The sequence below is a fragment of the Scyliorhinus torazame genome, chromosome 15 (assembly GCF_047496885.1).
Source record: "Scyliorhinus torazame isolate Kashiwa2021f chromosome 15, sScyTor2.1, whole genome shotgun sequence".
NCBI lineage: Eukaryota > Metazoa > Chordata > Chondrichthyes > Carcharhiniformes > Scyliorhinidae > Scyliorhinus > Scyliorhinus torazame.
The window spans coordinates 72,027,311-72,042,668 of record NC_092721.1 but is presented as its reverse complement, the minus strand read 5'-3'; the positions used below and the strand labels follow the sequence as shown (position 1 = coordinate 72,042,668).

Below are 15,358 nucleotides of genomic sequence, written 5' to 3'. Positions count from 1 at the left end.
TTGGGTCCGCAGTATTCACTGGGTCTAGCACTTACACATGCTAGACCAGTATTTTTCATATTTTTTTTCCGGGGACCCATTTTTACCAGCCGTCCGACCTTCGCGACCCACGCCAGCCGACCTTCGTGACCCACCATTTTCTCTTGCCTTGTTTGCTGCTGACAAAATGGAGGAATTGCAATCGTGCCCAAAGCATGTGACGTCGATGTTCTGGGGGGGGGGGGGGGGAAAGAGAACCTGCTCTCTGCCTCCCTTCAGGCAGTAATCTTCTCCTGCTTCTCAGATTGCGCAAACCTACCTTGGTTAATAAATGGAAGGGTTCCAGATGCCTTCTTAACCACCTTGGCAATCTGTCCAACTACCTTCAGGGATCTGCGGACATTCACTCCAACGTCCCTCCCTTCCTCTACATTTCTCAGTATCCTATTTATTGTGTCATTCTTTGCCTTGTTTGACCTCCCCAAATGCATCACCTCACATTTCCCTGGGTTGTATTCCATTTGCTGCTTTTCTGTCCACCTGGCCAGACCAGTAGCTGCTTCATATTTTGAAAGACATGAGGGATAAGGTATTTGCTCCTGTATCAATTTGCATTTCATTCAATTCCGAGGTGTGTGCTGATTGGCTGGCCAGAATGTTCTTTTGTTTCTCCACTTGTTTTCTCTCATGTATGAATAGTGCCTTATGCTCAATTGTATTCCGAATGAAGCAGAAATGTGGACATGGGCTGGTTGGCCGAATGTGGTGCTATATTCAACGTAATTCAGAGTAACGCAGGATTTGGCTACTTAGGTGCTGGTAGCTCAGTTGGTTTGGGGACCAGAAATAGAAAAGAAATTCATAACAGAATTAGGAAAAAAACACCTTCACATTTTGGGTGAAATCTTGCCTTTAAATGCTGCATCATCAATTTTCCTTATTGGAGCCTGCGGAACCACATGGTTCTGTGCATGCGCACTGATGAGCGGGCACGCATGCGCAGTGTGCCCGCTTTTTTTCCCCTAATGGTCGCGGCCGTCATTTTGAAGGCCTCGCACAGTCGGCATTGTTAAAAGCTGGCTGCTGTGGCTGTTGCGTGCGAATTTGCGCAATCAGGAACGCCATGACGAATGGCTCCGCGACCCTTCCGACACCCGCCCACCACCCACCTGCGGATCATGACCCCGACTTTGAAAATGCCTGTGCTAGACGCCACATATATTCCACACAGGGCCCTGTCCATTGCAGGCAGAAGGGACACGTCCACACATTGTGCCTTTTTCAATAAACAAAAGCTTAGGGAACGGTCATTCTGAGGTTCCCGGTGCAATGTGTGGCCCAATCAGAGTCAACTTGCCCAGTATGAATTTGAACAAAGCTGGGCAGTTAGCTATTTCCTGGTACATTCTCCATGGCAACGTTTACATCAATCAGAGTCCACTTGCTAACCAATCAGCACTCTCCGCTCAAACAGCATGAATTATTGTTCCCTTTATTGTTGGTAATTTCTTGCAAGCTATCCTGGCGTGAGCAGGACAAAAAGCTTAGGCAGCAGGTCTCTTTTTTTCAGCAAGATTAGAGTTCTGCACTAGTGAAACCAGACGCATATTCAAATGAATGTTTAAACTCATTTCAATATGCTGAGCCTCATTTCAATATACTGAGCCCATTCAACGCCGTCTCCCAGCTCCCGGGCTTCATCGCCCTGGCAGGCGGTGTTAGGCCAGCGGGAATTAAAACTCATTTCCAAAAATGGAAACCAGTTGAGGGGATGGGGGTGTGCCTGCAGGGAGCAGATGGAGGTGGGGTACCCCTCGGCAACCCCATTGCAGGGTATCGCTGACTTGGGGTGGGGGGGGGTGCACAATGTCCTGATGCCGGCGAGGATGGATGGTGGTTGGGGTGGGGGGGTGGGCGTCACCCTCATGTCTGCATGATGTGGGAGGGGTGCGGGTGATGTGGACATTTCGTGATTTGGGGAAGGTTGCTCCTGTGGGGCCAAGGGTTCAGCACATTGCCCATGGCTGCGGGAATCGTTATGGCGATGGGTAGTGGGTGTGGGGTACCTTCAACTTAACTTTGAGATCAGGGCACCCTTTAAAAACGGTGCCTGTTCTTCAAGGAGCCGGTCTTGGCAGTGTCTTTAGGTTACCACTCCAGAAAAAATTCAAAGTGTGGGAGAATTCGGTGAGAATCTCCACAAGCTCCAATAAATTTGACTAAGCGTGGGTGGATTGCGATGGGAATCGGGCTGGAACATCCAGTGGAATTCTCACCGTTTTCCCCACCCAAAATGACAAATCATTATTTGGGAGAATGGCCCCATAGTCACTGTTGTAACAGAGGAAATGTGGCAGCCAATTTGCATGCAGCAAGGCCCCAATAAACAGCAATCTACCACGATGATCTTTTTACTGATGCTGTTTTAGGGATATAATTTACCACCAGAGTGTCATGGGATCTCTTACATCCAAACACGAGGACATTCTAAAGATGGCGGTGTACTGTCTTTATGCTGTCATTGCCTCTCCGTGGAATTTACCTTCTTCTGAACTTGCGGCTGGCCATGTTACTTGATGCGGTGGCAGTCCAGTGATGGTGTTGGGGCCGTGCAACTCCACACCAGAGAGCTTGATTTTCAGCTTGACCCTCAAATTTAGTCAGGTCTCCTATTGGCCTTGCCAGCCCAGAGAGTCAGCTCTGGGAAAGAAAACCTATGCTCGTACAGTTACTAGAAAGCAACTTTCACTTTGATGTTTGCTAATTCTGGGAGACCTGCCAATGCCTGGAAAACGCACAACTAGACACACATTGTTTAAATGCTGACATCAACGAGTCACCTCAAAGCACTTCCACTTTTTGATGGGATAGCTTCCTGTAGGGAAAGACCCATCTCCTATGATATTTCCCCCTCTTTCCTATCCTATTGTACAGCATACATTCTGTGGTTGACACAAGTCCATTCAAATGCAACTTTGCAGCAGGAAACCTGGTAGATGGGCGAGAACATCATGGGGAGACTATTCTCTATCCTCACAGTGTGGTACAGATAAGCTTGATAACTTAGCATATGGAGTACCATTGCTATGGACCCACTCTACCAAAAATGGATTCAATTTCCTTACTTTAATTAAGCAGACTATCTATCACCCCTCAGCAATGCGGTTGCCGTCAGGGACGGCACAAAATTCAGGACAGTAGCTTCAACGAGTGCACCGCATTCTACACACATATTAAGTTGTAGCTCAATCACCTATTACGTCAAACATCTGCTAATTGGCCAAGCCAACCCACTTGAAAACACATCAGACACATGAATGAAGGACCTCCTACTTTCTTTGAGCCGAAGGCTTACCTTTCCTTTTCTTGGTCTGCTCCAATGATTCGCTACCATCGTCCTGGTGGGCAGCTTTCTGCATCAATATAATCTCTCTTGTATTCTCCACCACCTCAGGAACTCCATCAGCCCGCACCGAGATGTGTGTGACTGGAGCTGGCACCATCCCACTGACCGATGGTATGAACACACGAGCTGAGAAAAGGAAGAGAAAATAAAAATCAGTAAATCGAGTAACCCCCACAATGTTCCAGTAACAAACAGAAGGCATTGTTCAAAATACATAAGTCACTCTGCAGGTGATGCGCGACTAGAAGATGCCAATAGTTTGTTCCGTTTTAACCCAGGAAGACACACAAGGTTCAACGGGCGGGATTCTCTGATCCTGAGGCTACGTGTTGACGCCGTCGTAAACGCCGTCGTGCATTTTACAACGGCGTCAACAGGCCCCCAGGAGCAGCGATCCTGAGCCCTACAGGAGGCCAACAAGGCACTGGAGCGACCCACGCCGCTCCAGCTGCCGATACCAGCATCAAATGGGCGCCGCGGGTCTGCGCATGTGCACTGCGACCGCGGTAGGTCCCTCATCCGCGCCGGCCCCGACGCAACATGGCGTAGGGCTACAGGGGCCGGCACAGAGCAAACGAGGCCCCCACCAGGAGAGGCCGGCCCGCCGATCGGTAGGCCCCGATCGTGGACCAGGCCACGGTGGTGCCCCCCGCCAGGGTCGGACCCCACCACCCCTCCCGCAGGATGGATGCCGAGGTCCAGCCGGGTAAGACCAGACGTGAATGGCGCCGGCGGAACTCGGGCTTTTTTGGCGGAGAATCGCCGGGGTGGCTGCGCAGAACGGCCCCCGCCAGCGCCAAGGGCGCCGATTCTCCGCTCACCAGAAAATCGTTCCGGCGTCGGGGCGGCGTCTCGCGATTCGCTCCCGGTCCAGCGATTCTCCGACCCGGTGTGGGCTGAGAGAATCCCGCCCAATGTGTCTGTATTCAGCTCCCCTCCCTCATAACGTTACTTTCCCATTAACCAAGGGTGCAGAAGGTAGCTTTGGTCTTCAAAGAGCCACATTCCAATGTTTTTTCTCCTGCAAATAACCAGAACCAATTATGGCCTCAAGTACCTCAACAAACCCGATTACTGATTGAGAATAAGGCACTGGGGAGGGTTCAAGCTAACACTGCCAGGGTATGAGAACCAAGAGGGGAAACAAGGCACACCAAAATTCGAAGGGATAGTGTTACAATCCCAAAGAGACTGCTAACTTTTAAAAAGAAATTCAAACTTCCAAGTAATAGCTGAAAGAATTACAGTAAAGGTCTTAAAACAATATTTTGTGTAACGAAAGATTATAGACACTATTTACTAAACAAGATCTTGTCCGCAACTTTATACTTTAAATGACAGAACAAAATAACCCCCCCTTTTATTTTTAGTACAACCAAAAAGAAACATATATCGCAGCTACTGTCTTTCTAGTAGACATTCAGTTCTCCCAAAATCAGTGATTCCTGGTCCTTCAGGGTTTACTTCTAATTTTTCCTTTTCTTAGTGTGATAACTTCTGATCCCTGGTATTGTCCTTCACGGTGACAGTATTACTGGAAATACTCCCTCTCGTGCGGATATAAGCATAGCTTCCACCTTAGTTTCAACTTCACACAAATTTGGTCTTTTCAATCTACTGGTAAGCTTCCACCTGCTTTCCAACATGGGCGGCACCATACAACAGTGGTTAGCATTGTTGCTTCACAGCGCCAGGTACCCGGGTTCGATTCCCGACTTGGGTCATTGTCTCTGCGGAGTTTGCATGTTCTCCCTGTGTCTGTATGGGTTTCCTGTGGGTGCTCCGGTTTCCTCCCACAAGTCCTGAAAGATGTGCCTGTTAGGTGAATTGGACATTCTGAACTCTCCCTCTGTATGCCCGAACAGGCACCGGGGATTTTCACAGTAACTTCATTGCAGAGTTAATGTGACACTAATAAAACTTATTGTTAGATTATTATGTTGAACCAAATTGACTTTCAGCCCCTTGCTGCTTGTGCTCTCCTGGGTCTTGGCCGAGTATGTCAGAGAGTTTTGAGGGATATTTTAAAATCCCTTCCCTCGCAAAGCCCATTTCCAGGTAGAAATTAAAATGACCTATCCTTGAGTCCAATTCTCTTTCATCTTGAAACTAAATTGACAGTTAAGATACAACTGTTTACAACCCAACATTCTCAACATATTTTGGGGACTTTGGAGGGTCCCAGTCTATCTACTGATAGCACACAGGCTGCTACTATCGTTGCCAAGTGCAAAAACCATAGGTTTATAAATAGAAGCATTATAGAACATACAGTGCAGAAGGAGGCCATTCGGCCCATTGAGTCTGCACCGACCCACTTAAGCCCTCACTTCCACCCTATCCCCGCAACCCAATAACCCCTCTAACCTTTTTGGTCAATAAGGGCAATTTATCAAGGCCAATCGACCTAACCTGCACGTCTTTGGACTGTGGGAGGAAACCGGAGCACCCGGAGGAAACCCAAGCCGACACGGGGAGAACATGTAGACTACGCACAGACAGTGACCCAGCAGAGAATCGAACCTGGGACCCTGGCGCTGTGAAGCCACAGTGCTATCCACTTCTGCTGCCGTGCTGCCTATTATAAATAGAAGCATAGAGTGATAAAAGCAAGGAAGTTATGCTGTACGTTTATAAAACTGATGGAGGCAGGTTCAATCATGGCTTTCAAAAAGGGAATTAGATTAGCTGAAGAGATTAGATTTGCTGGGTTATGGGGGCGGGGGGGGGGGGGGGGGGGCAAGCAAGTGGAGCTAGCTGAATAGTCCCGATAGAGACATGCCATGGACACAACAGGCCCAATTTGATTACCATTTTGATGTTATTTGTGGGGGTGTTCACTACTGATCTCTTGAATATTGATGAATGGAACCAGTGCAGCTCATTCACTCAGTGCTTGCTCATCTAGAAAGAAATGCCAATGTTTGCTTTGGTGAACAAGTCGTCAGCTTGATGCATTAGTGCACTGAAATGTCCCCTGTAGCAACAGGAAGGAGTGTCTGGCTTTAAAGTTCAGAGCAGTGGTGGAGGTTTCCTGCAGGTCACAAGACAGATTGCAGCAAATGCCACAACTCAGTTACTGTTGAGGTTTGGCCTGAAAAGGCAAATCTCTTCAACCATTTTCAGATAGACATGTATGTAAACAGATTTGTGGGAATAATTCTGGGTGCCGATATTAGAACCTGATGAATCCATATCAATTATTGGATCTCCTGAAGTAGCCAGGTACCCAGATAAATTAACTCCTGAGGTACTAAGGGGGGGGGGGATGGTGGCAGCGGTAGTGGGGGGGACTGCAAGAGATTTAATTCCGTTTTTAGCTGTGTGAAACACGGAGAAGATATGGCTAAACGCTGGAAACTTACAGGAGGAACAGAACAATAAAACCGTCACTTCTCTACGTTTCCGAGACTGCTAAACTTAATAGGATTGGAATAGGTCATACAATTATACGACTGATGTTAGCAAGTCATAGAAACATTGAAAATAGGAGCAGGTGCCTGCCATTCGGCCCTTCAAGCCTGCTCCGCCATTCATGATCATGGCTGATCATCCAACTCAATAGCCTGATCCCGCCTCCCCCCATATTTGGTGCCTTTCACCCCAAGTGCTATATCTAATTGCTTCTTGAAAACATACAACACGTGTGATTTAATAACTGGATTGCACCTGGGTAGATCTGGGCGCACCGGTTAAATAGCAGACAAGGTCAAAATCTAGATTCGCAATGGGTGCGAATCAGTTTGCTATCTAATCAGTCAGCTCCCGAAGGCAAGTTTTGGATCGCGGCCAAATATGGTGAGCATATCATTACCCCTCGTTTGCATTCATTTCTATCTAATTAGCGAGACTGAAGTCGAATGCAATGGCCTCCTGGGAATTAACCGCTCTCCAGCGAGAAATCACATGGGGGCTGTTTAGTACTCCTTCTTAAATACGTGAAGCTGGCACAATGGCTGCTGAGGGGAACGGAGGAGGGGATGAAACATTCCAGGATGCGATCGCCTGTTTTGGGGAGGGGGGGTAAATGAGTGACTTGCCATCTGTGAGGCCTTCAAGCCATCTTTAAATATGTGAATACCCAAAACAGGGGCAGCTACACTTCCAGGACAGAGCCCTGTTCTTGGTTATACGATGAAAGTCACTTTAACTCCCTTAGACTGTGAGCAGCCTCTAGCTTCACAGCTGAACACTATTGCTAATGAGGATTTGGCCGTGTTAGTTGTGAGAGCAGTTCCCAGCTGCAGGTTGTGTTTGCTGCTGCTTAGCTGCAAATGCCTGGAGGCTTTGTTGAGAATTTGTTTGCTGTTGTCTGCTGTCGTTTCTGCTTGCCTGCTGCCTCTTCCACTTGGGCTTACTTGCTGCTTTCTGGATAAAGAGAAGGGAGAAAGAAGGTTGTTGCCTTTCAGTCCCTTTTACCTGGAGTATGGCAAGGGGAGAATTTTGGCGGGCTTACTACGGGGTTGAGGATTCAGGAGGGCTTGCTCGAGCAGTCTGTGGATGTTTGTAAAGGCCTGTTTGGTGCGTTGACTGTGTATTCTGTTCTAGACTTAGGGGGCAGTAACAGAGGACCCACGTGTTCCTGTGGCCTGGACCTTGGACAGGGCGGTGATGGAAATCAGTTGCCGATACTGCAGGAGAGGAGGCTCGGCTACGCAGCCTGGAGTTTGCGTCGGGACACTTTCATGGATTACTGGTGACTTTTTATGTTCAGTAGCCATCTGCTGCTCCCGTTATGGGAGACATGAGAGTCGCTGGTGTTCCATGGTTTCCTTTCGTACTGCATTTGGTCTATGTTTGTCGAGAAGGCGGGAGGGGGAGTGGGGAATTCAATGATGGATACCATGTAACTGCGGTTTATCTTTTAGTTAGTTGCAGCCCCTACTGTCTCTGTGGCCTGGGAGTCGTTGGAACGAGGCGCTGCCAGTGTTGGAGAGGGAGAGGTGGTTTGCGCTCTCTCACTCCTCCGTTCTGCTTCAGCGCGGTGAGACCTTTCGGTGGCTTACATTGACGCAGGTCCACCGGAGGGACTGCAGGGCAGGGGCTGGGCACTGTTTTGCTCCCCCCCCCCCCCCGACAGGTGTGTGCTTGTCTGCCGTGACCTCTCTTGCTTCTATGGCCTGGCCCCCTGGCAAGTTACCAGTGTTGGAGAAGGGGTGGGGTGTTCTCTCTCCTTCCTCCGCTGTGCCCCGTGTCGGCGTGACCGTTTCTGGTGGTCTGTGCTGCTTGTTCTCACGTACACGTGCTCGGATAGTCATGCCCGCATAGTCATTCACTCCTATACTCTTTATGCATGCATGGACCTTCACACACACACCTTCCTGTACACGTATTGGCCGTCTTTCCACAGATGTGGGTCTGCTGCTGGGGCCGGCAGAGGGGCGTGCACTGACTTGGTGGTATTGTATTCTTTTTGTTTTGTTCTCGATTTAGTCTTTGGAGTGCAGCTGGTGTCTTCATTATATTCCTGCCTGTTTTGTATTTTCTTTGGGTGGTTACTCTGTATTTGGTTTGGTATGTGCCGGCCCTGTTCTGGGCTGAACTCTGCCCCTCTTGGGTAGGGTGGAATGTTTTTCTCTCTCTCCTCCACCGTGCTCAGTGTTGGAGTGGACCTTTCCAGTGGGTTGGGCAGGTGAGCATTTCTGCTGATGTAGGCCGGGGCGGGGGGGGGGGGGGAGGGGGGGGGGGTGGTTTGAGGTGTCATCAAGTGTTTGGTGTCCTCATTGTATTGTCTTTTGTATTTATGATACCTGTCAATAAACTAAAATATTTGCAGGTCGAGTTTGCTGCTTGCTCCTGCTGGTAGCTGCAATGCCTGGACACTGCTGTTGCTGTTTCTTTCCTTTCAGTTGCCAGATGGAAGGACAATTCTTTCGAAGATACCTGGGTCCTGGAACAATGGGTTCAAGGGGACATGTGGATCCAGAAGACAATCCGGTTTGAAGCAAGACGACCCTGTGGGACCCGATTCCAAATGGGCCACCTACTAACGCTGTTGAAGAAATGTCGCAGAATTGCTGATTCTTTTGTTGCTGGTGTGGTGAATGCTGCACGTAACTGGCACGTCACCGCGGGTTAAACACGCTGGAAGTCAAGGATGTTCCAACTGCACCGTGAGCACCAGTGGAATATGTGGATGCCAGGATTTGGTTCGGGTGAGATTGGGCCTTGTGAGAGGGCCTGCACAGCAGCGGGCCTGGATGGAGGATGGCACTGATACATGGATCAAGTAACACATTGATGGACATTTATACAACAAAGTTCTGGACATAATAACACATGCTCAGGTTGATCCTCCATTTCTGTTGAGAAACCTGCGAGCGTTGGTACCGTGTGTTTGTTCTTTTTGCATAAATGAGCTGATATTTGTATTAATACCAGTATGGTACTTATGTTTCCTTGTTGCTTAATGGTTAGTGTGATATGTGAAATGTTACATAGTTGATATTTTTTACTGTTGACCATTTAACAAAAAATATTCTTAAGTGGCTTCTCGTGGGTACATGTGCCATGTCTCAGACGATGATTATTGTATCAAACTTTGAAGCTTGAACACTTTGCCTGAACTCAAGCGGCAACACCATAGAAGCAGCAGCCAACAATCAAACACTCGAGAGCTGGGCTGCAGCACTGGAGATATCCTCGCAACCAAAGGACGAGTGAGCGGATCAGGGGAGGGCACCTGTGCACGGTCTCCCTAATGTTCCCGGCAAGGATCTGGGGCCTGAGGGCTTTGCTATGGCTGGTGTGAGAGGGCAGAGCAAGGTTTTCCAGGACAATTGGCTTGGTGGATGGCACTCAGAAAAGGTGGGACACATAAGGGTCCCTGGGTGGAAGTCTACCTGATTGTTGGTCTCTCTCCTTCTCCAATTCTTTACAGATATAACAATAGGGTTGCCGGTCCGCAGAGCCTGCCCTCACGGTGCTGGTGGCAGCTGAGGCAGGCAGACGGCATAGAAGGCGGCAACAGCGATGGCTCAAGCTGGAGGGGGAACCCATGTGCAGGGGGCCGCCGCAAACCCTGAAGACCTGGCCGCCCATTAGGTCGAGCAGGAACCCAAAGGGTGACGCCAGCGACGACGTCATTGCCCTTTCATAAGAACTAGTTGCAGGAGTAGGCCATCTGGCCCCTCGTGCCTGCTCCACCATTCAATGAGATCATGGCTGATCTTTTGGGGACTCAGCTCCACTTTCCGGCCCGAACACCATAACCCTTAATCCCTTTATTCTTCAAAAAACTATCTTTATCTTAAAAACATTTAATGAAGGAGCCTCTACTGCTTCACTGGGCAAGGAATTCCATAGATTCACAACCCTTTGGATGAAGAAGTTCCTCCTAAACTCAGTCCTAAATCTACTTCCCCTTATTTTGAGGCTATGCCCCCTAGTTCTGCTTTCACCCGCCAGTGGAAACAACCTGCCCGCATTTATCCTATCTATTCCTTTCATAATCTTATATGTTTCTACAAGATCCCCCCTCATCCTTCTACATTCCAACGAGTTTAGTCCCAGTCTACTCAACCTCTCCTCGTAATCCAACCCCTTCAGCTCTGGGATTGACCTAGTGAATCTCCTCTGCACACCCTCCAGTGCCAGTACGTCCTTTCTCAAGTAAGGAGACCAAAACTGAACACAATACTCCAGGTGTGGCCTCATTAACACCTTATACAATGGAAGCATAACCTCCCTTGTCTTAAACGCCAGCCCTCTAGCAATGAAGGACAAAATTCCATTTGCCTTCTTAATCACAAGTTGCACCTGTAAACCAACTTTTTGCGACTCATGCACTAGCCCACCCAGGTCTCTCTGCACAGCAGCATGTTTTAATATTTTATCATTTAAATAATAATCCCTTTTGCTGTTATTCCTACCAAAATGGATAACCTCACATTTGTCAACATTGTATTCCATCTGCCAGACCCGAGCCCATTCACTTTGCCTATCCAAATCCCTCTGCAGGCTTCCAGTATCCTCTGCACTTTTTGCTTTACCACTTATCTTAGTGTCATCTGCAAACTTGGACACACTGCCCTTGGTCCCCAACTCCAAATCATCTATGTAAATTGTGAACAGTTGTGGGCCCAACACTGATCCCTGAGGGACACCACTAGCTACTGATTGCCAACCAGAGAAACACCCATTAATCCCCACTCTTTGCTTTCTATTAATTAACCAATCCTCTATCCATGCTACTACTTTCCCCTTAATGCCATGCATCTTTATCTTATGCAACAACCTTTTGTGTGGAACCTTGTCAAAGGCTTTCTGGAAATCCAGATATACCACATCCATTGGCTCCCCGTTATCTACTGCACTGTTAATGTCCTCACAAAATGCCACTAAATTAGTTAGGGACGACCTGCCCTTTATGAACCCATGCTGCGTCTGCCCAATGGGACAATTTCCATCCAGATGCCTCGCTATTTCTTCCTTGATGATAGATTCCAGCATCTTCCCTACTACCGAAGTTAAGCTCACTGGCCTATAATTACCCGCTTTCTGCCTACCTCCTTTTTTAAACAGTGGTGTCACGTTTGCTAATTTCCAATCCGCCGGGACCACCCCAGAGTCTAGTGATTTTTGGTAAATTATCACTAGTGCATTTGCAATTTCCCTAGCCATCTCTTTTAGCACTCTGGGATGCATTCCATCAGGGCCAGGAGACTTGTCTACCTTTAGCCCCATTAGCTTGCCCATCACTACCTCCTTGGTGATAACAATCCTCTCAAGGTCCTCACCTGTCATAGCCTCATTTCCATCAGTCACTGGCATGTTATTTGTGTCTTCCACTGTGAAGACCGACCCAAAAAACCTGTTCAGTTCCTCAGCCATTTCCTCATCTCCCATTATTAAATCTCCCTTCTCATCCTCTAAAGGACCAATATTTACCTTAGCCACTCTTTTTTGTTTTATATATTTGTAGAAACTTTTACTATCTGTTTTTATATTCTGAGCAAGTTTACTCTCATAATCTATCTTACTCTTCTTTATAGCTTTTTTAGTAGCTTTCTGTTGCCCCCTAAAGATTTCCCAGTCCTCTAGTCTCCCACTGATCTTTGCTACTTTGTATGTTTTTTCCTTCAATTTGATACTCTCCCTTATTTCCTTAGATATCCACGGTCGATTTTCCCTCTTTTTACAGTCCTTCCTTTTTGTTGGTATAAACCCTTGCTGAGCACTGTGAAAAATCACTTGGAAGGTTCTCCACTGTTCCTCAACTGTTTCACCATAAAGTCTTTGCTCCCAGTCTACCTTAGCTAGTTCTTCTCTCATCCCATTGTAATCTCCTTTGTTTAAGCACAAAACACTAGTGCTTGATTTTCCACCATATTGTGATCGCTCCTTCCGAGAGGATCCCTAACGATGAGATCCTGAATCAATCCTGTCTCATTACATAGGACCAGATCTAGGACCACTTGTTCCCTCGTAGGTTCCATTACATACTGTTCTAGGAAACCATCGCGGATACATTCTATCAACTCCTCCTCAAGGATGCCTTGACCGACCTGGTTAAACCAATCGACATGTAGATTAAAATCCCCCATGATAACTGCTGTACCATTTCTACATGCATCCGTTATTTCTTTGTTTATTGCCTGCCCCACCATAATGTTACTATTTGGTGGCCTATAGACTACTCCTATCAGTGACTTTTTCGCCTTACTATTCCTGATTTCCACCCAAATGGATTCAACCTTATCCTCCATAGCACCGATGTCATCCCTTATTGTTGCCCGGATGTCATCCTTAAATAACAGAGCTACACCACCTCCCTTACCATCCACTCTGTCCTTACGAATAGTTTGATACCCTCGGATATTTAACTCCCAGTCGTGACCATCCTTTAACCATGTTTCAGTAATGGCCACTAAATCATAGTCATTCACGATGATTTGCGCCGTCAACTCATTTACCTTATTCCGAATACTACAAGCATTCAGGTAAAGTACACTTATGTTGGCTTTTTTACCCCTGTTCTGAATCTTAACACCTCGATCAGAACCTCTCCCAAGTTATATTTCCTCTTGACCTTTCTCCTAATTTTCCTCGTCGTTGAACCCATATCTTCATTGAACAACCTGCCGTGTCGCTTACCACAATTGTTTTCACTTCCCGTTTTATTCCTTTTCGTATTCCTGGTCCTATTCACTGAGCTCCCCTCAGTCAGTGTACCTTGTACTGTCGCCCTTTTTGATTTTTGACTCTGGTTTCTCTGCCTTTCGAGGAGATGACGGACAGCACGTGCCGCAGCAGACTTTGTCTCAACAAAGAGACAGCAGAGCACCTGTGCCACGTCCTTGCGGACTTTGCACCCCGTGGAGGAGGACGACAGCTGCTGCCAGTGGCCATGAAGGACACCGCAGCCCTGAACCTCTCTGCAACTGGTTCATTACAGGGCTCGAGTGGGTAATCGTGTGGTATTTCCCAAGCTATAACCCAGATGTGCATCAGTGAGGTTACGGATGCCGGGGGCGCGATTCTCCGCTCCCGCGACTAAGTGCCCACGCTGGCGTGAACGCCGTGGTGTTTCACGACGGCGCAAAACGGCCCCGATCGCGGTCGATTCAGGGCCCGAAAATGGACTAGGAGCCGGGCCGCGAGAAACTCGGGGGGCGTGGCGCGAAAGCAGCGGCGTAAGCTGCGCCATAAATGGCACGATCCGCGCACGGAAGGACCCAGGAGGAGGAGAAGGAGGAGAGATGGCTGAGCCCCGACGAGCCGCACCGAGGTTCCGGGACACGGACCTGGACACCCTCCTTGATGTGGTTGAAAGCCGAAAGGCCACCCTCTGCCCAAGACGTGGGCATAGTCAGCCGTCCAGCACGGTGAGGCGCGGTTGGCGTGAAGGGGGCACCCCCCCCACCGCGACATGCCACGTCGGAGGCGCAGAAGCAAGTGAGACAACCCTGCATGTCCTCACGCCCCCCCCCCCCCCCCAAACCAGTCATCGCCCCCCTCACACTCTGGCCACTGCACCCTCGATTCCCTCCCCCCTCATACTGGCCACTGCACCCTCGATCCCCTCCCCCCTCACACTCATGCCACTGCACCCCCGATCCCCTCCCCCCCTCACACACTGCCCCCACCACCACCACCATACACCCGGCTCAGCGTGTCTAACGAACCCAGTATCGTTGTGTTCCCAGCGCCAGCCGCCGAACGTCAAGGGTCGTCTCGGCCAAGGCACAGCCGACCACCTCCAACCTCAAGCGCACCCAGGGACGCACGCCAGAGGGTGGCAGTCGGTCGGACAGGAGGGCCATCCTCTCAGTCTGGGACGCTGGACGGGGACGCACATACGACGGTCAGAGACAATACTGAGGGGCACAGGACGGACAGTGACGATGACGCACAGAGAACGGCCACACAGTCCACGGATTCGCCTGGAGGGCGACATGACATGGGCCGCATGCACCTTGCGCCGGGCCATGAGGGGGACCAGTACACACCAGACCTCCTAACGGACGATGACCTCGAGCTAGCAGCACTGCTGTCTCCCACACCATCCACCATCGCAGAGACACTCACCTCGATGGGGCAGATAAGTGATGAGGCTCCCGGGTCACGGTCTGGTGCGCACCACACAGCCGAGCAGGTACAGCAGGTGGAGTTTGGAGCAGCCGAGGGGTTGGACGGTCGGAGGGCAGCCCAGACCCAGCAAACAGCTGCCGCCCAGACGGTTCCTGGATGTACTTGACCCACCCGGACAACCGATGCATGTGGACACCAAGGGACTGAATAACGGGATGAGGGCCAACTTCCAGGATCTGCACACACAGTTGGAGGAGTCCATTCGCGTCCAGGAGCAGGGAGTGGTGCCGCTCATCGCAGCCACGCAGGCCGACACCGCACGGGTGGCGTCCGCGGTGGAGGCAATGGGTGAAACGGTTTTGGTCCTTTGGTCAGGTTCTGCAAGGTGTTGGACTTAACGTGCACGCGTCATCCATGGCCCAGAAGAGGGCTGCCCTCTCA

The 15,358-nt window shown here is 49.4% G+C and overlaps 1 protein-coding gene across 12 annotated transcripts in view; it reads right to left on the bottom strand.

Moving 5' to 3' along the window:
* The window catches only part of LOC140391621 (ETS-related transcription factor Elf-1-like), a 247,651-nt gene that overhangs the window by 39,289 nt on the left and 193,004 nt on the right, over positions 1–15,358 (bottom strand). For all 12 annotated transcript variants that reach the window (XM_072476285.1, XM_072476296.1, XM_072476292.1 and 9 more), the window contains one exon: positions 3,335–3,511. In XM_072476285.1, the coding sequence (XP_072332386.1) occupies positions 3,335–3,511 (177 nt within the window). The remainder of the gene's footprint in view (positions 1–3,334; positions 3,512–15,358) is intronic.